Source organism: Ailuropoda melanoleuca, chromosome 13 (genome assembly GCF_002007445.2).
Source record: "Ailuropoda melanoleuca isolate Jingjing chromosome 13, ASM200744v2, whole genome shotgun sequence".
Lineage (NCBI taxonomy): Eukaryota > Metazoa > Chordata > Mammalia > Carnivora > Ursidae > Ailuropoda > Ailuropoda melanoleuca.
The window spans coordinates 44,130,689-44,155,917 of NC_048230.1; the positions used below are offsets into that span (position 1 = coordinate 44,130,689).

A 25,229-nucleotide genomic window follows, 5' to 3' on the forward strand; every position below is an offset into this window, starting at 1 on the left:
GACCTCCGCTGCCAGCCTCACCCTGTCCCCCGGTCCCCACGGGGCTGAGAGGCAGCCCGCAGGGGCATCACAGGCAGCTGCCACGGGAGCCACCGCCAGCACGCCAATGCCCCGGGTCCCTGAGCATGTTCTCACCTGAAACCCAAAGAGCCGAGCGAAGAAGTTGGACCCCAAGTCGCCGATCACAACGTAGAAGGCCATGCAGGTCCCCAGCATCAGCCCGATCATGCTGCAGAGAACCAGGTCGGGCTGAAAGGGCCCCATCCTAGCAGGAGTCTGCCGCCGCGCCCCCTTGCCGAGACCCGTCCCCACCCACGCAGCTGGCCTGGGACCGCCCGACGGCAGCCCGCTGAGATGCGGTGTACAGCGAACGCCAGCCTGCAGGCCTGGGCTGTGCCCGGCGCGGTTTGCTCGTTCACATGGAACGAACACCGAATAACGAAGCTTTTCTCTACGCAGGAGGCTGTGCGAGCTCCTCCCGGGGCTCCCAAAATGTGGCGGGCTGCTACACAATTACAAGAACATTCGACTGCCTTCACAGGGCTGCTCCTCTGCGCTCGGGACTTCCTGACTGACAAGCCTGGAAGTGCAATTTCCCAGCAACGTTTTCATCTCGTAACACTTGACTCCAAAGGGACAAAGAGAAGACACTTCCAGGTTCATGCTGCCTCAAGGCGACCGTGCGTGGGGCTTAGGGTGCACGGGTTTCGGGAGCAGTGCTGAGTTCCCCGAGTTCCCCATTTCCACATCTTTCTTAGACTTAAATGGGACTTTTGCCCTTGACACGAATCATTTTAAGGGTAACGACAAATTGAACTTTCAACTGTTTCGTAAGTGACGCTGCAGAAAAGTACCACCTTGTAAAGCAGTCCATATCCGAGACGTGTGGCTCAGTGTGAAATGGCCCTCGGGCTTCTCCTCGGGGCAGGTGAAGAAGGACAGAGGGGGTGAGGCCGGCGAGCAGCCACCACGTACCTGGTCTCCACCAGCATCTTCCCCGCCTTTCCGTAGGCGTGCAGCGCTAGTGCAGAGAGAGAGAACTGGCGGTCAATCCACAGCATGAAAAGCACACCAGCAAAGACACCACCCAGGGAAGCTGGGAAGGGCAATCTGACAAAAACCTGCTGGTCCTGCATTTCAAGGGTGCGAAGAGAACACTGAGATTCTGGCCCCATGGTTTTTTCAGGTCTACCATCAACAAATGGAAATCACAGAAAAAAGAACAAAAAGAAGAGAAAGACACAGGCAATTGATTTTTTTCATTAAAAACAACGAAAGAGAACTGTCCCCATGAAGTGGCAGTCTCCCCACTGTCCCCACGGAGGAGGTGCACCCGAGACCAATGCTGCACCTGCACCCGGGCCAGGCGAGGGCGGGGACAGTGCGCCCGGGTCCACATCTCCGCCACCCGCACCGAAGGGACTTGGCTAAGGGCTTTAGGTTCACCCTCTGTGATTCCAGAGGAAAACTCAGAGAATCCTTTCTAGTGGGGCACTTTGGGGGGGTGAGGGGACAAGAGGTCTTAGGACTGCCCCCCTCGAGGTAGACAATCGAGAAGCCGGGCTTGTGAACAGCGTGTCCTACAGTGGAGAGGAGCTGCCTGTCCTTCCTTCCTGACAGCAGAACTGCTCTGAGCAGATGAGAGTAAGAGCTGGCTCGGCAGGGCCCCTCCCAGGACTTAACTGTGGCCCCCCGGGAACCCTGCATCCCTCCACCCTCTAGGGAAGTTCCCATCTCCCAGGAGCGACCAGAAAGGGGTGCGTGTGACAACACAGCCCAGCCTCCTGCTCCGAGGAGACTCGGAGAGAAGGAAACATGCAGCCAGTTGGTGTGAATGAGTCCAAACAACACTCGTCACTTCTCAAGGACTTAGGAAGAGGTACGGTGTTGCCAAATGCAGGGGAGCTTGGCACATGACACAGGGAACAGAGGCCACGAATGGGAAGAAGGCTGGTGAGCAGCACAGGCCCTGCCTTGAGGGTCATGCCAGCCTCCCCGGTTTATCTGACTCCTTGCCACAGACTCAAGGCCCAGCTGAGACCTTCACAAGCTAAGGACTCCAGACAGCAGCCAGCAGCCCAAGGCCTGCCGTCACCCAAGGGAGGTGCTCCGAGGTCCCTAAGGACAGCTGCTGGGCAGCACGCCTCTAGACAGGACACATAACCCAGTGCCCCACAGGGGCAGCCCCGCTCCCGGCCGTCCCTTCTCTACGAGAAGCTGAATAGCTACAGTGCATTCCAAATGCCTGGAGCAGCTGCCAGAAAAAATTCCAGAACACACGTGCATCCTGGACAGTGGAGGTAATGGAAGGTATTCAGCAAGTCAGGGGACCAAGGCGGGAGGCGGCACTCTTCACCCAGACACCCAGGACATCTAGGGGGCTGTCCCAGTTTCTGGCCTCTCCACTCACCCCTTTCTTTACCTGAGCTGCCCCACGCCCCACTTCAAGTGCTGATCCTGAGTCTCAAACAGAAATGCCCAGCAGCCCCCTGCCCTTAGCCTCCCACCTGGCATGGCACTGGAAGGGCAGAGGGGGCCCGGGACTGTCTCTCGGGGGAGGAACCACAGTGACGGACCAGCCCCAGCAGGCCGGCAGGTGTCTGTAAAAGGGGTTCTGAGCAAGCACGCCTCTCCCTGTGACAGGCAGTCTGCAGCCAGCAGGCCAGGCTGCACGGGGACAGGAGTAGGCGTGGCCTCATACCAGTCTAACCAGTGCTGTTATGCAAAGCGGGACTGGCGTCAGGAGGGCTCTCCCAGTCTTTCCCTGGGAGGCCAGGCAGCAGCTTCCCCTCCTGGGGGCCACTGCCTGGCTTGTGGCTCGAATGCTGCTGTGGACACAGGGCTGACTCTTAGACTACCTGGTTCAGTGCAGGACCCCGGCCCCACTCCCGCTCTCTCTACCGGCTATCCAAAGCCTCCCCCTGACCGACGGCCAGCGTCAGCAAGGCAGAGAGGGTGGTACGCACACCAAACCGTGCTGTTCAAAATAGGAGGGTGACCTCAACCCAGCCGTCCCCAGAGCCAGGGATTGGACTGCATGTCATTCCCCAGTGCCACCTGCACAGAGGACGATACATTTGTTGGATAAATGAGGGTGTAGCGACCCCCCGGGGAATCAGAAAGCTTGGCTTTACAGCTCTCACGCCCAAGCCACATATCCACGCAGATGGGTCAGACATCAGAAGACCGGCAGGGAGAAAACTGGCTGGACAGGCCATCTGCAGGCCCCACCCCAGGCCCAGGCGTGGGCAGCAGGCTGACCACAGACACAGTGCCAGAAGCATGTAGTGCTCACAACTGAGAGCTCAGAGGCCACACTCAACACGGTGGGGTCCGGGCCTTGCGGTGGCCCCGGGGGACTGAGACCACTGGGGGAGGCCGACTGGCTGATGTGCCTATCTTCTGAAATGAGGTTTAGCAGTGTCAACACGAGGGCGCATGGGGGGCTCAGTCAGTGAAGCATCTGCCTTCAGCTCAGGTCATGATCCCAGAGACCCGGGATTGAGCCCCACGTCGGGCGCCCTGCTCAGCGGGGAGTCTGCTTCTCCCTCTACCCCTCCCCCTGCTTATGCTCTCTCTCTCTCTCTCTCTCTCACTACCTCACCCTCTCTCTCTCAAATAAATAAATAAAACCTTTTAAAAGAAGTCTACGGGAAGCAGGATACACAGGGCGAGGGAGTGGCAGGTAGGAAGTGGATTATTTCACAATGCGGCCCAGGAGCAGCCACCAGAACACCACAAAACACAGCGGTCCCGCCAACGGACACTGCAGCCGCGCCCTGGTTCCCGCCTGGGAGAGCTGACCCTCCGCAGACGCCCACGCGCGGGCCGCGACAGAGGGGGCGGCACTGGGGTCACCGAGGAACCGCGGCAAAGCCCCCTCACGTCTGGGCGTGGCAGACATCCTCCGTGAAACCACCCCCCACGCACCCCACCTCTGCCCCTCGTGTGAGCCGCGTCTGCCGCTCCCGCCCCTGCTCCGTCTCCAGGTGTGGCCGAAGGCCATCTGGCCACACCCCTGCCCCCAACAGTGCCCGATGCCCACGGATCCAGCAGACGATGCATGCTGGGGCCGGAGGCTCTGCCAGCCAAGGCTGTCAGTCCCGGATCCCAGGGCACCGGGATGCAGGGGGGGCCTCCTCTCAGGCTACCCTCTCCAGATGTGGCACAAGCTCTCCTGGGGTTTCCTGCCCAGGAGAAGGCAGAGGATGAGGAGAAAGACCTTTCAGTAAGTCTGTCCAGGTGTGGGAGGGCCTCCGACCCACAGGGTCGGAGGGAGAATCTCATCTCTTCCCGTCTGCGACCCCTTTCCAAGTGGTCAGGTCTCTGTTTCTGAGAGATGGTGCCGGGACCGAGGCTGGACCCAGGGCTGCCGACGCTGCAGACCGGGCCACGGGGTCTGTGGGGGCTCACACAACTGAGCCACCTCGTTTGGGACTGAGGGCACAACTGAAGACCACTGGCGGTTTGGGATCTTTTGTGCTTCCAGAAGATGGGCTACGGTCACCACGAGCAGCTAAAGGCAGGAGCCCCAGGCAGCCCAACAAGGGTGACCACCGTCTGCTCTCCTTGCAGTCTCTCACACCCAGCCAAACCGGTTTGCCTTCTCAGGGACTTTCTAAGAACAATCAGACAGACTGCTGTCAAAAGCCACCAACCTCCGCAGTCTACGGTCACCTGTCCTCTGTCAGGGCACAGCCAAGCACTCTGTGGGACGTCTGCTAGGGGAACCCCGCCATATGTCGACGCTCAGAGGGGAGAAAAAGATCACCCCGAAGACCGCAGCCCTGCAGGCGGAGGAAGGCGCACCTGGAGCACACTTCACCCCAAACTGCATGAGGTCAGCTCAGCATGGCCCGTTTACCTGTAACTGTCATTTCCTCAAGTGACTCCAGCAACAGGGAGAGCCTAACAGCACCATCCTCATCGGGAAGGAGAAAAGGAGGCACTCCTTCAGCTTTGAGGTCAGAACAGATGCTAGGGTCTTGGTGCCAATGCAAAGCAGGCGAGCTGGAAGGGAGCCAGAGGTGGCGCTGCCAAAAGCCCACGCGTGGACCTCGCAGATGTTTTTATTTTGTTTGGCCCCTTGGAATCTGCACACCACTTCCTCTCGCCGCCTCCTCTCCGCCGTGAGAGTGTGAGCAGACCCAGCGCCCCGGCCACACACTGGCTGGGGTGGGGGGTGGCAGGGCTTTCAGCCAGAGCCCAGGGATTCTCCCCAGCTCCTGAGAGCCCGCATACCATATCTTGCCAGCACGGAATGCAGAGCACAGCAGCCTAAGGGCGGCGGGGACGTCAGGGCCCTGCCCTCAGGGCCAAGTACCCCAGGAAACAGTCCAAACCAAAAGGAAGCAGAAAGCGCAGCCTCCTCGCCCTTGGCCGAAATCAAAGGAAGAAAGACCTAAAGGAAATGAAATAACAACCAAGAGCATCAGGAAACAGCAGAACTAGAGAAACAGGGGACTGGATCCCGGCCGCCAACCCAGGCCAGACGGCCGTCTCCTCCACACCATTCCAAGTGGGGAAGCATCGCAGCCCCCCGCAGGCAGCTCCAAAGGCAGGCTCTGGGTGCTCCGGAGAGGCAGACAATGAGCAAGTGCACAGGGGGCTGAGGACGGCTGGTCCTGCCTGAATTTGGAAGGGGAGGCTCTCCACGGGTATTTGCATAAACGGGAAATAGGAGAGCAAGTGTCACCTCCTCCGTGAAGCACGTGTGCCCAGCAACGGTTTGTAAAAACAGCATTACATCTTAAAATAATGAAGAAAACCTGCTGTTCAAGGAACCCTTTAAGCATAAAGTGGAAGGAAAGTAAATAAAGGAACAAGGCCCCAGCACCCAGATCTCACACTGCACTCCCCGAGAAGGGGCTTGCGGACACCCAGCTGCCACCCCGAGTGCCGATGTCCTCACCCAGGCCTGCGTAGGTTCTCCGTTTGCTCAGGCTGGCGGCTTTCACCAAGAACATGCAGGACTGGTGTGTCATCCAAGAGCAGAAAACCAACAGCAGGGCCCCCAGGACGATGCCACACTGGAGGGTTGGAAGAAAAAAAGAGACAAAATAAAATGACCCAGTACTGCTGCCTCATACGCGTGGCCCCTGAGCGCCCTCTCTGCCGCCCCTGACTCTTGCAGATGCCAGGCGCCAGTTCCGCCTTGCTTCCCTGCCTACGGGCGACAACTCCCAGCACTGAAAGGGACCAATTCCCTGCATGTGGTGGCCACATGCTTTGTGACCCTGAAAGAGTGCCAGGGACGCCGCTTGCTTCGTGGCCCCTCCAAGTCTTAACGAACAGCTAGGCACCGCCAACAAGCGGCCTCCCCAGCTCTCTGTGCACCCCACTATTCCACCTTCTAGCCACTTGGACCCACAGCTATGAGTGGTGAACACATTCTGGCGGGAAGAGATTAAAAATGACATTTACACCTTTCTTACGAGTTAAAAAGACACCACCTGACCCAGCAACTGCACTCATTGTTATTTACCCAGAAGAAACGGACATGTGTTCAAGCAGGCAGTTGTCGCCAGTGTTTATAGCAGGTTCATTCATGATCTAAAAGCTGAAGAAACAGCTTCGGGGCAGGGACTAGGAAGTCTCAGGGAGAGTCTAAAGGGCTAGAGCATTTTTAAAAATAAGCACAGGGTCTTGGGACCGGGTTTTGAGACTGCGGTGAGAGCAGGGAAAAACGCAAGGTTGGTGCCCTGTGGGGCAGCCCAGTAGAGAACTCTCTTGACTATGTGTTTTTGGCCAGCTGTCGTTCTTCTCTGGCTTCCAGGTCCCCCGTGCCAGGTGAGGTGCCTGGGTCCCTGTCACAAGTCAGGAGCCTGCAGAGAGAGCTCGCCTTTTGTACAAGGACGTGAGCGCTGCAATTAGCAGACCTCTACAAAATTCTGTGCTCATTTCTAACATCAATGGTGCCTCGGGTCCTGGGGGCTGCAGCCAGCCCGGACTTTTGTAAGAATTCCTGGGTGACTCACTTAGATGTCGTTTCCTTCTTGCTCCCTCTATCTCTGGGCAATCTAAGTGTATTAAACATATTTGCAGGAAAAAAAAAATGAAAAATAAAAGCCGAAGACTCAAGTGTCCTACCAGCCTCTACTGGAGCTGAGCTTACACGTAGCCTACAATCCAGCTACTCTGCTCCAAGAAACACCCCAGAGAAACGCATACTTCGCATCACAGCCCGTGCGCAGGTGTTCACAGAGCTCCAGGCAGGAAGCGCCATGGGTGCCGAGCGAAGGCAGAGGAATAAAGCGCAGCACGGCCACAGAAGGGACACTCGGTAGACACGAGAAGGCCGCGTCTGTGCGTCTACTGACGCAGCACTACGACACACGCACCACTCATCTGCGGTGCTAGAGCGGGGACGGCGGGCCCGGCAGTAGGGACGAGGGGTGCTGGCTGTGCTCTGGTCCTTTATTTGGGAGCTGGTTCCATGTGTTTGTTCACTTTTTGAAAATTCGCCAAGAATACACCCGAGAGCACACGTCTCTGTATGCACGTTATACTTCAGTGAAATGTTAATGTTTTTGAAAAGTACCCAAGTTACTAAAACCAAACAAACAGAAAAGCCCCAAAACCCAAAATTTTTTTAAATGGCACAGCTATCTGACACGAACGATACACATCCCCAAACTGCCCCCCTGGCCTCCAGTGGTGCTCCGGCTGAGGGCTTCCGAGGGAGCAGATGCCGTATCCAGGGGAGAGGCTGCCCGCTCTGCCAGGCCCTCGGGACAGGGGGACCCCTTGCGGTCCTGCACTTGCATGAGGGCCTCCACCACAAAGCATGAGCTCTTCCTGGGCATGTTAGTCTGGCAGGGGACTTGTGTCCGGCACGTGGCAGTCCGGGACTTGTGTCTGTGCACAGCTGAATCACCTAGGTCCAAAAGCGTACTTCCCAGGGGTCCCACCAGAGCCCTGCTGCCGTGGCACTTTACAGACCCACGTGGAGGATGGCAGCCTTGGACCTACAGAGGCCCAACCACACACATGCCCCAGAAGGCAGTTCTGGCCAGGCAAGACGCAGTGCACCCTGGGACGCGTAGTCCTTCCAGAAATGCCCGCAAGTGGCCGTGCACGCTGGGATTCACAGCGCTAAGTCACAGATGCTGCCCCCGGAGCGCTAGAGCAGCCGGAGTCCCTGTCCTCCCGCCCACACGTTTGCCAGCACAGTCATCAATAACTCACATGGGAGCTTGCAAGCAATTCAGGCTGGTAGGCTCAAGGTGGGGGATCAATAATCTCTAGATTAAAAAAAATTTTGTGTGTGCTATTTTTATCCTAAAGATGCAAAGCATGAAAACGCAAAGTGTTTGTTAATCTAAAATTAAACTATGGGTGCCCACTTTCAGTTTCAAAATGCGCATTTTATTCCCTATTTGGTTTCATCGCCTAAGACTGGTCCTTGCGCCCTGCAGCCACCTGCCCGGCCCCCTGCCCCTCCTGTGGCACCGCACCCCTCTTCCTCCACAAGCCGCCAGCCCTTCAGTGCGCAGGGGAGCAGCAACTCCATCCCTGGCACACATGAGGCCCAGGAGTTCATTTTTAGGAAAGAAGTTGCCCAATTTGATAATCTCACCAACCTCCCTTTAGCGAAGCACCAAATACCCATTTATTTGTGGATTAAACAGAAGCCAAATGGGTCCACGCTGCACAGACAGTGGCTTTTTTCCATGTGGCCTTTAATGTTGGCATGACACCCATTTTTAAAATACATTTCAGATTTTTTTCAGCTGAGGTAACATTTACATATGGTAAAACCCACAATCCGGCAAATTCTGGGATCACCTTGAAACCAACACCCCAACCTAGTCCCAAGGCCAGCAGGGCTGGACCTGTGCACTCCAAAAGCAAGTGCAGTCGGGTCAGAGTTTTAAAAAATTAGTACAAAGAGGGGGCGCCTGGCCGGCTCAGTCCGGTGGAGCCGACCCCTGCGGTCGTGGTCGTGAGTTCGAGCCCCACGTTGGGCCTAAAGATTACTTAAAACCTCAAAAAAAAAAAAAAAAAAAAAACCCCGACAATAATAAGGAGAAATAACACGGAACCCTGCGGCCACTTTCCACTTCCGAACCGCGGTCTGAAATCATTAACTGTGCGAACCGTCAGGCCAAAGCCGACAGGTGCCGCCGGCTCCCACACCGCGGGCTTCCTACGGGCAGAACCCTGTCGGATCCCGGCCGCAGACCCCGCCCAGCCGCCTCCCGCCCAGCCCTGGTGCCTCCCGGGCCGGCCAGGGGCGACCCCTGTGCCGCTGGACTCACCTGTTTGAAGCAGAAGGGCATGGTGAGCACACTGACCCCTACTATGCTGTTCACTATGTTCGTGATCAGCCCCCAGTTGGAGGCGGCGGCCGCGGTCATAGCGCGAGGTCGAGGGCCCGGGAGTCCCGGGCCGAGGAGCTGGGACCGCGGAGGATGCGAGACCCTGAGAGGGACGGGCGACTGCCTGGAGGAGGCGGCCTCGCGGGAAGGCGGCAGGCACGGTCAACCTCCAGACCCCGCCAGGCCCTGCGGCGGCCTCATGGCATCGTCCCCCACTCGCTGTCGCTGGCCACCTGCACGTCCCCGCTTCCAGACGCGGAAGAGCAGCCAGGGACCTGCCAGGGCCACCTCAGCCGGTCTCCACGACCGCTTCTAAGCGCACACTTCCGCCTTCCGCAGGCTTCTCTGACCGGAAGTGACGGTACGGGGGCGGGGCTCCGCGGGCACGCACCAATGAGAGGCGCGCCTGGAAGGGCAGGCCGGGGTCGTGCGGGGCTGGCGAGGGTAAGGATGCGGCTTGGCCCGGCGGGGCGGGCCTCTGCAGATCTCAAACCAATGGGAAGCGGGTGCGGGCTTCCTGGGGCGGGGCCTGCGGCAGGGCGGGGCTGTGGGCGGGGCCTTCCGGGCTACGGGGTCCAGCTCCTGTCCGGAGCTTGAGAAGACTGGTTTTTCCGCGGATCTGGTCTCTTGGGCCTCGCCTTGCAGGGGCTGGAGGACAAGGTCAGCGGCGGTCAGGAGAGAAAGGGCAGCGCCTTTCGGAGGAGAGCGGGTTTGAAGGGTTCACTTTAAGCGATTACACTCTGGGACGGATGTGCGGGCGTGTGCTCCGTACCCTGGGCGCGGGGACCGGGGCTTGCTTAACTGTTGGAGCTGCACACTTAACCTGTTTCGAGGGGTTAGCACCCACGTTTTACGGGTGACACGCACAGGCACAGAGAGACTTGGTGACTCCGCTAAGGGCACACAGCTCGTAGGGGAGAGCGTGGGGATCTGCTCCCTGGATCCGCGCCCTTTATAACTGCACGCGGATCAGTACGAAGAGAGAATCTGACATTCCAACATTAAAGGAGTGAAGGAAATGCTGTGAGAGGACCGGAGGGGTAGAGACCAGCCAGAGAAATCTAGAAGGGCTTCAAGAAGGAGGTGGCTTCCAGGCTGGGCCTCGAGGAACAAATGGGAATGGAGGAGGAAGGGTTTGGGGAGAGGAGAGAGCAAAGAAAGGCTCTGATACATCTGTGAATTCCTGACACCTGGCAGATACTACTGTGTGTCTGCTGAATGGACGCACAGGCACAGGAGGGCTGGGAAGGAAGGGCCTTCTCAGGATGGCGCAGGTAATTCCAAGCAGGGTGGACCGGCACAGGAAGAATTTAAGGCTGCCGGGAGAGGTCGCTGGGAGGCGACCACGTTTGTGGACACATGGAGGACCTTATGTCTTAGAACAGCTTAGGGCAGCCACTAGGTAGGGAAGGCTCTGTTGCAGCCCCACGCACGAGGAGAAGAAGAGGGAATACCCGGTAAAGAGTACTTAATTCAGGGGCGCCTGGGTGGTGCAGTCAGTTAAGCCGCTGACTCTTGGTTTTAGGCTCAGGTCCTGACCTCAAGGTCCTGGGATCGCCCCGGGCCAGTCTCCACACTCAGCGGGGAGTCTGCTTGAGACTCTTTCTCCCTCTCCCTCTGCCCCTCCCCCCTGCTCTGTAAATAAAATAAATAAATAAAATCTTTTTTTAAAAAGTGCTTAATTCAAAGCCAAAATAGTACATGCCATTCATTCATATTTATATAAATCATACATACATTCTGTAACCTTTTTAATTTTTATGATAGGATATGAAGCTTGAAGGTATGTTTTAACAGGGAATAATGAATACACATGACTCCACCATTCTGTTCTAAGAATATTAACAGAAACTTAGATACACCCCTTGGTCCCTCCACACGTCCACCTTCCTGTCCGCTTCACAGCTGTCCTGGGATTATCACTACCCTGACGTTATCACTCCATTACTTTTCTTTAGAGCTTTACCGCATGTGGATATGTCCCCAGACAGTTATGGGGAACATTACAATTTGTCTCTTAGTATTAATTTATTCTGTCTCCCGAGTTTTGCCAGCACATACAGCTGCCTAGGATAAAGAACGCCCTTCCCAGCCTCCTCTGCAGCTAGAGCGGCTTCACGCTACTGCTTGCAATGTGCGCCATGCGGACTGCGGTGGGAGTGCACAGCAAGCTAGAAGGAGCCCGGATCCCTGGACACCATCACGGAGCAGAGCCGCCGCCCCAGCCCCTGACTGCTTCCTCCATACTGCTCCGCGAGGGAGAGACAAACCACCCCGTTTAAGCCATTGTTACTTTGGACTGTGCTGCACGAGACCAAAGGTATAGCCTAACTAATTCCATAGCGTGTTGGGGTAGAGCATTTTTGCATTTATTTTTATGCTAATGGATCTATACATACGTACTCTTTTGCAACTTCCTTTTTCACTCAGCTGTTGGCAAGATTCACCATCGTGTTGCTTCTCGGGGTCAGTCATTCTCGCTGCAATCTGGAATCCTGTTGTTCAAATAGCCCAGAATACGTGTATCTGTGCTCCGCTGAGGGCACCAGAGCTGTTCCGTTATTTGCCCTTATAAACAGCGATGCAGTGACCATTATGGTACTTGTCTCTTTCCTGCATTAGAGCTTCTCTGGAGTAGATAGCTAGAAGTGGAATTGTAGATTCAAGAGTACGCGTACTGTTGATGTTCCCAGATACGGCCAAACGGCTGTTCAAAGTACTTACAGGAGTCCTTGCTAGTTTACATCACAGGCTGGAGAATTTTTTCAGTGAAGAGTCAGATGGCGGGATGCCTGGGTGGCTCAGTCGGTGAAGCGTCTGCCTTTGGCCCAGGGTCCTGGGCTCGAGCCCCACGTTGGGCTCCCTGCTCAGCGGGGTGTCTCTTTCTCCCTCTCCTCTCCCTTTGTGTGCTCACTCGCTCTCTCGCTCTGTCTCTCAAATAAATAAATAAATCTTTTTTTTTTAAAGAGTCAGATAGCAAATATTTTCTGCTGTGCAACCCATATGGTCTCGGTCACAAACATTCAGTCCTGCTGTTGTAGCTCGAAAGCAGCTATAGCCAGCACATACAGAGGAGTGCGTGTGTTCCAATAAAGCTTTATTTACAAAAGCATTGGCTAGCCCTTTTCGGCCTGAGGGCTATACACTGTGGTCCCCTGCTCTAAATTGTCCCCTTCGTTTGGTATCATCAGTGTGGCCGATCTGGTGAGTAAAATGAAATCTCACTGTGGTTTTACTTTGTTCTCCTTAATTACAAATGAAGTTAATCACCTACTTACATTTTATCATCCATTCACATTTCTTTTGTGGAATGCCTGCTCATTTTTACCCATTTTTCTAAATAGCCGCTTATATTCGGTCTTATGAAGTTTGAGGAATTCTATGTGCTTAATAACTCACCCTGTGTCCCTCAATTTGGGTTTGTCCAGGGTCTCCTCACTGCCTTAGTTTTTCATTGCTGTTATAACAAATCACCCTGAACTTATCAGTTTACCCAACGGAAATCCCTTATCTTACAGTTCTGTAGGTCGGAAGTCCAATAAGGATCTCCCGACTGAAGTCAAGGTGTGAGCAGATTGCTCCTTTCTGGAAGCCAGAGGAGAGAATCCATTCCTGCAGTAGCCGGCAGAATTCACCTCCTTGGGCCAGTAGGACCAAGACACCTTTTCTTGCCAGCTGTAAACTGAGGGCCATCCCCAGGTTCTAGAGACCACCTCAGGTCCCCTTGCTCCACTCTCAGAGCCAGCGGTGGGGGGCGGGGTCAGCTCCCTCTCACAGTGCCTGTCTCTGACCCAGCCAGGAAGTTTTCCAATTTTAAGGAAATGGGATTAGATTGAGCTCATCGGATAACCCAGGATAATCTTTCCATCTCAAGGTCTCAAGTTCCAGGGATTAAAAGGTGCACGTCTTTGGGGAGGGCATTATTCTACCTACGACGCTCATTTTGAGATTTAAGTTGTTTCGTTGGCAGGAATATCGTAGAAGTGATGCCACGTTTTCACTGAATCCTGTCGCTGCAGGGTTTTGCTTTGTCCAATTACGGGGACACTCTCTGATGGCTTGATTAGATAGGCTTCTCCACGGTAAAGTTATCTCTTTCTCCTTTGTAATTAAGGAATGCTTTGGAGGCTGGTAATTTGAAACTAAATATCCTGGTCCCTATCAAACTTCCAATTTATCAATTTATTGATATCGGTGCAGACTCATGGTTTCCTCTTTTATTCAGTGGGTTACAATCCGTGACTATCACTGTTCCCCCCCCCCTGCTCTCGTTATCCCAGATCTGTACGGTGAGAGCCACTTCAGCTGGTTTCTGCGTCCTTCGCTGTGTCCCTGTCATTGTCCGAGCACTTTTTTTGCTTTCTGCTCCGTAAGATGTCCCCGGCTCCCCGTGTACTTTTGCTGCCATCAGTCATGTCTCCAAGGAGCCCTGGTTCCTTCCCGTGGAGAACGGCAATAGAAGGCAAGATCTGAAGCCTGGTGTGCTCGCAGCCACGGGATGCCGGTGCTCCTGGGCACGTCGGTGGCAATGCTCGGAGGTTGGTGAGCCTGTACCACACATCACGTCCAGATGTCTGCCTCAGCCTGTCTGTAGAGACTGAAAGCCACAGGTTCACAGCACGACCTTCAGACACTCCTGGAGGTCCAGGGCCTAGATGCCCCCTTTCTGGATTAGTAACTCTCTGGTTGATGCTCTCCCACCTCATTTGGGCTCCAGTACCCTCCCCTTGGCTGGCTTCACCCCCACCCGGACCCCCGCCCGATCCGCGTCGTTCTGGGCGGCCTCCCCACCGCCCAAACCCGGCTGGCACAGACGTGCTCCTCACCCTGCCCTGCCCAGAGTTTTTAGGACTGAGGCGTAAGTCAGGGAAAGGAAGGGTGGAGAAAGGAAGCGCTGTGGCTATTTTTGACCCCGCACCCCGTCCACACTTACTACCCCCACATGAGATCAATCACTACGGCTGATGGGATGCCCACATCCCATGGGAGACATCTGTGGCTTCTGGAACACCAAGGCTGTGTGACCCCAGCCACGTTCATGAACCTCTCTGAGCCTGCTCTGGGGCACCCACCAGAGTGGCAGCTCTAAGGGCGGCAACTCTCCATTAGATTTCTGGAGACGACAGTTGTGGGCACTGTCTGGGGAAGGAGGAGGCTGGGTGTGGATCCTGACTCTGGGGGCTGCCAACCTCCATGTTTGAAAAGAGAGGGATGCTGACACTTGTCTGTGGTGAGGTAAGGACCCTGTCCCTCCCATGCTGTGGGGGTCCACTTCGCCAGGGGCGTTTCTCTGCCCTCCTTGCCCTCCAGCTCCCCCAACCTCGATCCTCACCGAGGACACGAAGGGGCCCAGCCTGGGTTCAGTCCCCGTGGAAGCTCCGGCTGCTTCGGAGAAGGTTCTAGGAGAGCCGGCGGCAGGCAGGCCCGGGCCAGGGGGCAGGGTCAGTCCTCCGTGTTTGTGAGTGGACAACAGAGTCGATGACCCCACCCTGGGCTTCCTTGTGAAGGGGCACGTAACGTCCGGCGAGGACTGGCCCTTCTCTCCCGGACGGTGTCGTCACTGGGCAATTCTCTGCTTTTTCATCTGTCTCCAGCTTCCAAACTGGAGGAACGATGGGAGGCTGGGATGGCCCCTCAGAAGTCAGTGCCAGGGACCCCGGGGAGGAGGGCGTGGGCTTGCAGCTGTTGGGGAGCCTTGCGTGGGGCCTGGCAGGCAGGGCTTCCGTGTTCCCTCCAGCCCAGTGGCTGCTCTGTCTAGACGCTACAGTTCCCATCCCCACCCTGGAGGTTCCCCCTTTCAGACTGCCTGCAGCAGCAGATCCTCGAGGCGGCCCCAAACCCAGGGAGGTGTCTGGTGGAAGGATGGGGGAAGCCCAGGCCTGATGGCTCCGTTCCTGCCTCCCGCTGTGTATACAACCCCACAGCCGTAAAACTGACAACAGGCCCAGCGGACAGGAATAGATCCCATTGAGGACCCCTCTATGGGTCGCCATTGGAATGCACCAGTCCCCTCCCACAGCCAAGCAAGACCAGCGCCACATCCCAGGGGCAGCAGCCTCACAGAATGACCGGCGGCGCACGTAGTCTCCAGAGGCGACCCCCCAGCACGCACACTTGCTTGGCCTTCATTTCCTGGGTGAGGGCAGGGCTGGGGCCGGCTGGGCCTTGGTGAGGTTTGAGCAGCAGATGGAATGTGGTCCCCTCCACCAGCCCTGGGTGTTTGCCCTGGGCGCTTCCCCATGTACCCTCCTCCGATTCTTTCCCTGGCCCCTTCGGTAGGGGAGGGGAGGCCCGTAAGTTGGGGGAGACCCAGGCTAGCCCTGGGTGAACATGCATGCCTCTGTCGGTGTCCCCAGGTTAGGGATACCCAGAGCCCAGATGGGGCTGGGTGCAGGGGGCTGGATGGCCTGGCTTTGGGGGTCTGTCCTTGTCCCCAGGTCCAGAAGCTGCTACCCAAGGGTTTTTCCCAGAGCTCAGACTGTGGTCACCCCCTGGTGGCTCAGGTTCTGGGGGGCAGGGGGGCGAGGCCCAGGCTGTGCTGGGCAGGCTGGGCTCCCAGGAGAGGAGGACCAGAGAGCTGCTCTGGCCCCCTAGGCTGGGCGGGCCTGGGAGAGCCAGGGGTTGGGGCATGCCTGGGGTCCGAGACACTGGTCATCCACTGAGACACTGAGCAGGGGTCTCTCACTGGGGAAGGGCACCCCCATCTCCTCACAGCCTGGCCCCGATGCCCTCTCTCTGCCCTCCTGGGGGCCTTGCTGGGGAGATTACCCCAGGGTGCCTGGTGGGGGCGGCCAAGGGGTGTTTTCCACAAGCAAGTCAGAGTGGTGGTTTGCCTGTGAGGTCCCCAGCAGGTTACGGGCTGGATCGTGGCCCCCCAAATTCTTATGTGCAGTCCTAGCCCCAGTACCTCGGAAAGAGCCTCATTTGGAAATAGGGTCCTTGCAGATGTAATCGCTTAAGATGAGCATGGTGGTCCCCAATCCAGTGACTGGACACAGAGAAAGCACACGTGTGAAGATGGGCAGAGATTGGAGCGATTCCCCTGCAAGCAAGGGTCGCGGGAAGGTCAGCGCTGGGAGACAAGGCCCGCCTTCACCCTCTGGAGGAGCTCAGTGCCAGCACCTGAGCTCAGACTTCTGCCTCCAGACCTGGCAGGTAATGGAGCTCGGTGGTTGGAAGCCCCCGCATTATGGAACTTTGCTACGGCAGCCCCGGGACGGTGGCCTGCTGTCCACTCCGGACACTCCGGGTTTGAGGCCCTGCTCTGCCCTCCCCTCCCCTGCCATCTCTCCTCACTACCCCTGGCCGCCCAAGCCAGCTGCCCGGTTCACCGAACCACCTAATTGGCTGCACTTCCTTGGGAGAACCCCGGGGGATGGTCTGACGAAAGCACATGCAGAGGAGAAACCTGCCCTAATTCCGGCAGGTGCCTGCAGGTGAAGAAGGTGAGGAGCCCGCCACGGACCCCTCGCCTGCTCGCCCTTGGCTCTGACCTCTGTCCTTTCCTGCCTGCCCCCCGGGAAAGCCACTGATCCTGGAGCCCGGGTTCTGTGATGCCTTGGGGAGACCCTTGGCAAAAGCCTGGCTTTCTCCAGCCTCTCCTGCCCTCTGTCCTCTGTAGCATCGGCTGGCCCAGCGGGCACGGGTCCCGTGGATGCATGGAGTTCCTGCCAGGCTCCCCTCCTGCTAAAGCACCCCAGGTCCTGGGATCAGAGGCCCCAGTGCCCTTTTGCCCAGGGGAAGGGCCTCGCAGGGCTCTCTTTTCCTGGAACAAATTCTTGAACTAGAGGGTGCTGGAACATCCACGTCGACAACAGCGGCCTCCATGTTCTCAGAGCTTTCCGGTCTGCACCGCACAGCATCTGCTCCAGTGGAGGTCCGGGTGCCGGGGGAGGGGGGGTGCCTGCCCCAACCAGAGCCCCTGCCGATGGGTATAAGGAGGCAGCCCCTTGAGACTGCTCAGGGGTCCGAGGCCATCATCCCATGGTGTCCCCAGCATCTTCGCACGTGGAGAGGAGGGAGCACGAAGGGACAGGCCTGCTCGGGACAGAGCAGATGGGCTGGGGTTCCCACCTGCCTCGCTCCCCACTGTGCTTCTCAGCACTGGTGCACTGGAGAAGCAGGATTCTTCCCTCCCAGCTATTGGAAGGCAGAAATGAAAGCCCCCCCCCAAATTTCTCATTCCTTTTTGAGCCCCAAGAGCGGAAACGATGTTGCTCCTGGAGTCGAGACTCCTATCCGACTCTGGCATTCAGGGGTGGCGGGACCCTGGGTGCCGCGTGAAGACCCAGGGCTCGGCAGAGGGTTGGGAGGGAAGGAGGGACCCTGGGTAAGTTCTGCGCTCTCCTGGGGCCTCGGTCTTCTCATTGGTGGGATGGCCGGTCAGACCAGAGGGTCCATGTGGTAGGAACCACCCGGCAGCGTGGGCACTCGGTGTTCCATCCCAGGACGCCCAGGCGCCTAGACAGCTTTTGAGACAAACCCACAGCCCTGCTCTCGGTTTCCCTCCCTCTCCTCTGAGTGATACGCGGTGCTGGCCCTCTCCAGAGGCCCTGTCCATCGGGGATGCCACCTGGCCCAGGGCACTAGTCCTCATGGCATTACCAGTGCCCACCGGGAGCCGCCTCTGGGCTGAGTGCTCCTCGGAGTGGCCCCCTGACCTGCAGCCACACTCCCTTTTTCCCTGCTGGCTGCATCTCTCTGTCACTGTTGAAAGCAGGCACCCAGCTAAAGGATTACTCTTCCCCTTTTCCCTTCGCGGCCAGGCACGCCCCTGTGACGAGGATCTAACCGGTGTTAGCTGAGGGTTTGAGCAGACTTCAGGAAAGGCCTCTCAGTAGTCTTCTTTACCTTCCCCCTCCTTCCTCATCCCTGCTGCCTGGAATGCAGATGTGATGGCTGGACTTCCTGCAGCTGCTACGGAGCCATCCTTGGCTTCTCCCTTTCAGTACGCCCCCATCTGGTCTGTCAAGAAATCCTGCTGAGTCCATGTTCAGACAGCCTCACTTCCAACCACCTCTCACCACTCCCTCTGTTTCCACCATGAAGCAGGCTACCATCATGTCTCTTTCCTGGATTGCTACAATCTTCTCCTCACTGAGGAGCTTCTCCTCTGGTCTCCCCACAGTCTGCTCTCCACACAGCGCCCAGAAGGTCTGACCACATCTGCTTCCACTCAGCCCCTTCTCACTCAGAGTAAAGGCCAGGCCCTCACAGGTCTGCACAGTCGGCGCCCCGCCATTCCCCACTGAGCCCCTCCCTAGCACCCCTCCTCGCTGTTCCCCTACAGTCACACTCCCACTGCTGGGGCCCTCCCCAGGCCTTTGCACCAGCTGTGACCTCTGCCTAGACAATGTCCCCAGACCTTCCTAGGCTGGCTTTTCTACCACCATGCCTCTGTCCACCCCTTGCCTCCCCTGGAGGCCATTCTGCCCATCCTAATGAAAATGGCACCGACCCCTCCCTCCCAACCTTCTGCCCCGCCCTGGCTCTTCCCACAGTTTCTACCGCCTTCTGACACGCCCTTGGATTTACCACTGTGTGTCATGTCGCGTGCTTCTGGACCATGTCTCCTACGAAAAGGCAAATTCTATAGCATAGCTGAGGAATGTATGACCCTCGGACCCGGAGGATGGAGGTCGTGGGAGAGGCAGCAGGGCCCAGCCCACCACCCTCCACTGACACAGCAAGCCTGGGGTTCAAGCCACTGCTGTTTGGGGTTTCCTGGTAGAGGTAGCCAATGGCAATCTTCAACTGTTACCCTCTCCACTTTACAGATGGGGAAACTGAGGCTCGGAGAGGCGGAGCAACTTGCTCAAGGCCACGTAACTTGTAAGTGTGGGGCTGAGATGTGGACACAGGCCGCCATGGCTCCCGAGTCCCCACCCCCTGGAGCTGAGCTGAAGAGGGCAGCGTCTTTCAGCTAATGCTGGAGTCCAGCTGAGTGCCTGTGGGACTAGCCCATGGGGATATTTCAGGACACCTTTGGGGAAAGAGGGCCCAACGGACACCATTACACACTCCAGACCCACCTCCCGGCTGGCCTGTGTACAAGCCTCAGGAGCCTCGTGTGACCCTCTGCAGAGCTGGTCCTCACCAGGGCCTCCCCTTCCCCTCGTCTGAGTGAGGAGCCCTTGTCTGGGTCCTGTCCGCTAGCTGGTAGCGGGAAGTGTGTCCCGGGTCCCATCAGGGAGGGGCTCCCGCATGTGCCCCGAGCAGGCGTGGCGGTGGGAGCTTCGTGAAGTCCCAGGGTGGACAACAGGTGCAGAATCTAATCCAGGTTGTCAGGAGCAAATGCCCCCTGCATCTCACCGCCATCTCATAATTAGAGGGGAGCTGAGAATCAGCACGATGGAAAACCTGCTTCCATCCACGTGTTTTCACTTTTCTGAAATCCCAGACATGAGCGTGGCGCCTCCTGGGCCCACGGGTGCAGGGACGCCCGCCCGGACAGCGGGAGTCGCGGGCACAAGCCCGGGGCACTGTCCCCACAGCGCCAGTGCAGGCGGGGTCCGCACGGCAGGCCTCTGGGAAATGCACAGGCAGGCTCCCTTCCTGTCAAGGCTGGAGGCAGATCTGGGGGCACAGGAAAGGCAGGAGCTATCTCTGGGCACGTTCTCCATCTGATCTTATTCTCCTGAAACACCAAACAGGTCAAGAGCTGGCACCCGACCCCAGCAGCCCCAGACCTCTAACCACCAGATCATACAGCTCCCCTCCCCACCCCCCTTCACCCATCTGCTCTGGGCCTCAGTCCTCCCTAAGCCAGGACACCAGGCCCAGGACAGCCAGGATGTCCCACGACCACATTCTGTAGTTTGGGACAAAGCCATGGCCAAGACCCCAGCACACATTCAGCCTGTCCTGCCTGCTGCCCCACGGACCCTCGGCCAGGCAGGCCAGGGAGGAGGTGCAGACCTTGCTCCTGCTCCCCAGGCTACATCTAGGGGGTCGGGCAGAGATGGGGAAGGGTGTTCTGGAAATATGTGCTCCCCAGGCTTGCCGGGGTGAGATGCCCCAAAGGCTCTGAGACAGAGCGGACAACAGCCATGTCCACTCCAGAAGGGCCAAGCAGCGGTGGCAGCCCCCATGGGGCAGGCGTGGCCTACAGGGGCAGGAAGGTCCTGGCGGTCCCTGCCTGCCTTCCTCTCCAGCCACTTCCGTGGGAGCTGCCCATTCTATACTGGTCCACCTGGGTGGGCCCCAGAAGCAGGGACACCTCCCCGAACGGATTCTTCCCCAGGGCAGCGACCTAGGGATCAGAGATGTCACCGTCTCCCCTAAAAGGTGTGCCCCCAGTAGAGCTTGTCCAGAGAGCACAAAGTCCGTGGGCTCTGCTGAGGCCCCGGAGAAGGCCATGACCCACAATGGATGGGGGGAGATCCTGGAAAAGTCACATGGTCCTGCCTCTCAGGGGACATCCCCTTCTGGGGAGGGCCTTCCCTTGCCCTCAGGATCCCAGAGCTCCTCCAGGTGGCCCCTGAGTGATAAATGACTGACTTCCCTCTGCCAGGTTGGAGGATGGGCCATGATGGGGGAGGGAGACACAGCTGGGAGCCCTGGGGCACAGTTGGGCCTTATCCAGCCTCCCCCTCCAGCAGCTGCAGCCCCCCAGGCTCCCTGCACCCGTGGCTGCCCTGCTGGTGTGGTGCGGGACAGTGGGCCACGGGGAGGTATGCAGGAATGTGACATGCCCAGGCGAGGGACAGAGCTTCTGAGAGCGTCCCCAGCTGTGCAGAGGCCCGGAGCCTGGGTAATTAGAGGCTGTGGCAGCCTAGGGGAGATGGAGACTGGAGACGGGCAGCACAGGTGGGAGATGTGGGACACGCTGTCCCTGGGGGGCCCGGGCGGAGGGCTGGGGACAGCGGCCTTCATGGGGGCAGGGGTCTGGCCAGGCCCCTGAGTTCGGGTTCCAGGGTACTGTGTATTGTCAGCTCCCTCGCGTGGTAGGGAGCGGTCTCTGCCCCTGACACTGACACTGACCCCTGCCCCGGCCCAGCGTGGGGGGAGGCGGCCTCAGCCCTCTTCTCCCTGCAGACCACAGGCTCTCCCCACCTTCCCGCCCGCAGGCTGGACCTGGGTCTCCACCCGAGCCTCGGATTCCTCTCCTGAGACAGTGCGCTCACCAACGCCCTCCCGCGGCAGAGGCAGGAAATCACGTCTCGCCAAAGGGCCTGGGGCACCGCAGGCCCCCACTCGCAGCATGGCCCGTCCCTTCCTCGGCAAGTGGCCACGGGGGCTGCTACCATCTCTGCAGGGGAAAGACCAACCTCCTCTCACGGGACTGTTGGTGGCTCACAGGCCCTCGTGCGCTGGGGATGGAGAGGGCAGTCACAGCACCGGCGACGGCCGAGTCAGAGGTGAAGCAGGCCACGTGTGGGAAGCAGCAAGTGTGTTCGGGACGTGGACACCGTCACTGCCAGCTGGTGTCATTGTCATTGTTGCTTCGGTGCCCAGATAAACACAGATGACATTTGCATATAACACGGGTGTGTTCATGAAATTCCAGGCTGGGAGCTGCTGAGCCCAAGTTCACTCACCCATGGCCCAGCCGGGGCCCACCAGGGGGTGGGACTGATGACAAAGGTCTCCCAGACTCGGGCTCCTGGCCCAAGCCCCTCCAGTTGTCCCCACCTCCCTGGTGTGGGAGGTGGGTACGTCTGGAAAAAAGAGGACCCTGCCTCTTCCCCCCATGCCAGGCAGGCAGTGGGGTGGCCACGGGCCCCATTCAGGAGACAGGGCTTCAAAGTGCACAGTGGCTAGTCCACACCCTTTTATCATGGCTCAGTCCAGCCCTCTGTCCCCTCCACTCCTCGCAGACGACCAACTACCCATTGCCAGCGTTCTGGGGCACGGAGGGAGGCCCAGGCAGGCAGTCCCAAGATGGAGCTACAGGAAGCGGCCCCCACCCTTCCTGGGGGCCCCCAGCCCCTAGCGGGGGGTCTTGAAAGAGACCCTTTGTGTGGTGAGCTCCTCCCCCGGGGGCTGAGCCACAAGGTCACCTCCGTTCCGCAGCTGATGCGGGACCGAAGTCACTAGCACCCAAGCCTGTGGGAGGGACTCACGCCAACAGGTGACTCCTAAGAGGTGCCCAGGCTAGGCCTTCCTCACGTACCCCCCAGCCGTGGGCAGGAGCGAGCCCCCTCTGCCATCTGCAGGGCCCACTCATACCCTGCGGGGCCCAGCGCAAAAATGGGACACGGGCTCTGTTCAAAAGGCCAGGACAGTGCCCGGAAAGGTAGGAGAGCACAAGCTTTCCCTTCCTCCGCCGTCCTCCACTTGTTGTGCTGTTTTTATTGCCTATTTAATGTCATTCTAAGTACAAAAAATTGTAAACTATCGGCACACCTTTCCCCGCTCACCTTCACGTTGTGCGATGCCAGTCTGCACCCCAAGTGCAGGCGGGAGCACTGAGGTCACTCGATTGCGCCCCGAGACGTACAGCCTCCTGGGGTTCGTTACCAGCAACGCAACACGGACAGCGGGGAGCTAGGTCAGCTGTTTCCCTGCTGCTTCTTCCGCATTGGGAAACAGGGCAGGGAGGGCCCAGGAGAGGGTCTGGCAGCCCGGCTGTCCCGACCCTTCCGGGGCATCGGCCTAGTTTCAGGGGGAGGGCTCGGTGGGCGGGGCAGACACCAGTGAGAACGGACGTGGTGGCCCCTTGGTCACGGGTGCTCTTACCACACATCACCCCCTTCAGCATTTGGAGGGATTTCTGGTTCTAAGGGAAAGTGTGGGCCCCCAGAGGCTGTAGGTGACCCCCCCAGCCTCCTCGCATGCGACACACTGACCTTGTGCTCACTTTGGGGCTCTTGCATCATGGGCCCCCAGATCTGCTCACGGGGCTTCTTGGACTCTGTGCCCACGACTCATGGTGGGGGACGCACGCGGCGTACCTGTCTCTTCTGCTCTCCACCTGCTCGAGGGTCCCACACACAAAACACAAGTTAAAAGAGGAATTTATTCAGAATTTCAAGACAGCGACAAACCACAGGGCCCTTCTGAGCAAGGGGCCCGTGCAACTCCACCAGCCGCTTGCCTGTGACGTCTCCCTGCTTCCGGGGAGACTATTGCTAAAATGCCAGGAGTGGCTCCAGGGTTTGGAGGGTGACTAGGAGAAGAAAAGCCTGGGGCCGAAGGAAGGGCCCTTACTGGACCTCGGAAAGTCCCTTAGGGTTGGATGTTGGGTGTTGGGGTGCCTTAGCTGGTTGGTGTACCCCACCCTATCAGACCCCCCCCCGCCCCTAGTGCAGCAGCCACAGCCACCAAAACACAAGACTGTTCATGCCTCTCCCGTTTGTAGACAGACTGGGAATGAGCCCTATCACGTCAGGTCGGCAGCTCCGGGTCCACCTTCTGGCCCCCCACTCTGTTCTCTGTCCTCCTAGAGCCATGCACCTTGAAGAATCTAAGACCTTCCTGGCTTCTGCCTAGCAGGTCCATCTTCCCTACCCATCTCAAAGCTCCAGTCTCCTTCTGGAAGCCTCTGTGGCCCTCTCCTTCCCCCAACTGGGTTCTATATACCAGAGCCCCCTGGACTTACATGTTGTTCTCTCTTCCCCCAGATCAGGACTAATGCAAGGGTTCGAGTACCATTGTGGCCTCCGTGCCTAGTACCAGGCCTGGAATATCGTTAGTGCCCTATTCAGGAAGGTGAGTGGGTAGAGGTGGGAATAGATAGATAATGATGGACGAGTGGATAAATGGACAGATGGGTGGATGGGTGGGTGGGTGGATGGGTACATGGATGAATGGACAGATGGGCAGGTGGCTTGATGGGTACAACCTAGACTACAGTCCCCAGTGGAACCTCAAGTCCCAACCTTGTTAGTTTCATCTTGGTGGGTCCTGTATCAGCCAAATGCTTTCAGCCAGCGTTTGGTGACAGCAACCAGCACTGTTCTTACCGCCAATCGGGTTGAAAAGGTAGTGGGATCTCTCACAGTGAAACGTGGACACGGGGAGAGGAGAAGCACGAAGAGCGTGACCTACCCTTAGGAGGCCCAGCCAGGACAGGGCGCCTGGTCAGCTACGCCGGGAGGACTCCACCTGGGCCTTCACCTGGTGGCTTGGTCAGGGGTCAACACCCAGAGCCAGGGAGAGTCTGCCTGCCAAGGGCTGGGTCACACACGTGTCCCGGCTCCCAGGGAGGGTGAGCCCGGCATCTGGGTTTCCCTGTGGGATCAGAGGCCACAGAGCTGTGGGGGGTCCTCCATCAGCCAAGAACTGTGCATGGCCCCTGCTAGTCTTGGGGGCAGAGTCCACTGCTCAAGAGTGGGGTGTGCTGGGGAGCAACGTGCCCCCTGACACCCCCCCAGTAGGCCATGTTTGCATCTCCCACTTAACAAAACCGTGCAGAACTAGCGGGGATACAGGGGCGCCTGGGTGGCTCAGTCGTTAAGCGTCTGCCTTTGGCTCAGGGCATGATCCCAGGGTGCTGGGATCGAGCCCCGCATTGGGCTCCCTGCTCCACTGGGAGCCTGCTTCTTCCTCTCCCACTCCCCCTGCTTGTGTTCCCTCTCTCGCTGGCTGTGTCTCTCTGTCAAATAAAATCTTTAAAAAAAAAAAAAAAAGAACTAGTGGGGATACAGAGAAAGACCGCATGGTCCCAGGTTCCCAGAATTCTCTTTGGGAGGGGTGGGGGGTAGCAACTGGCAGAGGTGGAGCGGGCCGGGGGCCACGTGACACTGAGCGGTCATCACTTGGAACGCCCCCTGAAAGTTCCCTATGTCCGGGGCCGCTTTATAGAAGACCGCAAGCTCGTCGATTGTACACACAAGATTCTAGTTATTTCAGGAGGCGGCTGCTGAAGGGACCGCTCCCTCCTCCAGAGGAGATCGGGGAAGAGGGGCCCCTTGTCCCCCGTATGCCCTGAGAGCTCCGCTACAGCACCAAGGAAGAACTCGGTTT

The 25,229-nt window shown here is 58.1% G+C and overlaps 1 protein-coding gene and 1 long non-coding RNA gene across 12 annotated transcripts in view; one reads left to right on the forward strand and one right to left on the reverse strand.

The window, feature by feature from the left end:
- The window catches only part of SLC38A10 (solute carrier family 38 member 10), a 40,868-nt gene extending 31,199 nt beyond the window's left edge, over positions 1 to 9,669 (reverse strand). For 3 of the 6 annotated variants that reach the window (XM_034641330.1, XM_034641328.1, XM_034641327.1), the window contains exons 1-4: positions 9,261 to 9,669; positions 5,912 to 6,029; positions 976 to 1,021; positions 136 to 229 (exon numbers count right to left, since the gene is read on the reverse strand). In XM_034641330.1, the coding sequence (XP_034497221.1) occupies positions 136 to 229; positions 976 to 1,021; positions 5,912 to 6,029; positions 9,261 to 9,359 (357 nt within the window). In that variant the 5' untranslated portion in view covers positions 9,360 to 9,669. The remainder of the gene's footprint in view (positions 1 to 135; positions 230 to 975; positions 1,022 to 5,911; positions 6,030 to 9,260) is intronic. The other 3 variants (XM_034641331.1, XM_034641329.1, XM_034641332.1) reach the window with 2 other exon arrangements.
- A 1,205-nt stretch (positions 9,670 to 10,874) lies between these two features.
- On the forward strand, positions 10,875 to 21,792 carry LOC109490028. 6 transcript variants are annotated; one of them, XR_004619787.1, is made up of 5 exons: positions 10,875 to 11,640; positions 13,601 to 16,765; positions 16,942 to 17,196; positions 19,097 to 19,151; positions 21,389 to 21,792. It is a non-coding gene; the product is annotated as an uncharacterized LOC109490028 (long non-coding RNA). The 6 variants fall into 6 exon arrangements; XR_004619786.1 differs by having other exon boundaries at positions 13,601 to 16,475; positions 16,747 to 16,765; positions 16,942 to 19,151; XR_004619788.1 differs by having other exon boundaries at positions 13,601 to 15,456; positions 16,266 to 16,765; positions 16,942 to 19,151.
- The last annotated feature ends 3,437 nt before the right edge of the window (positions 21,793 to 25,229 follow it).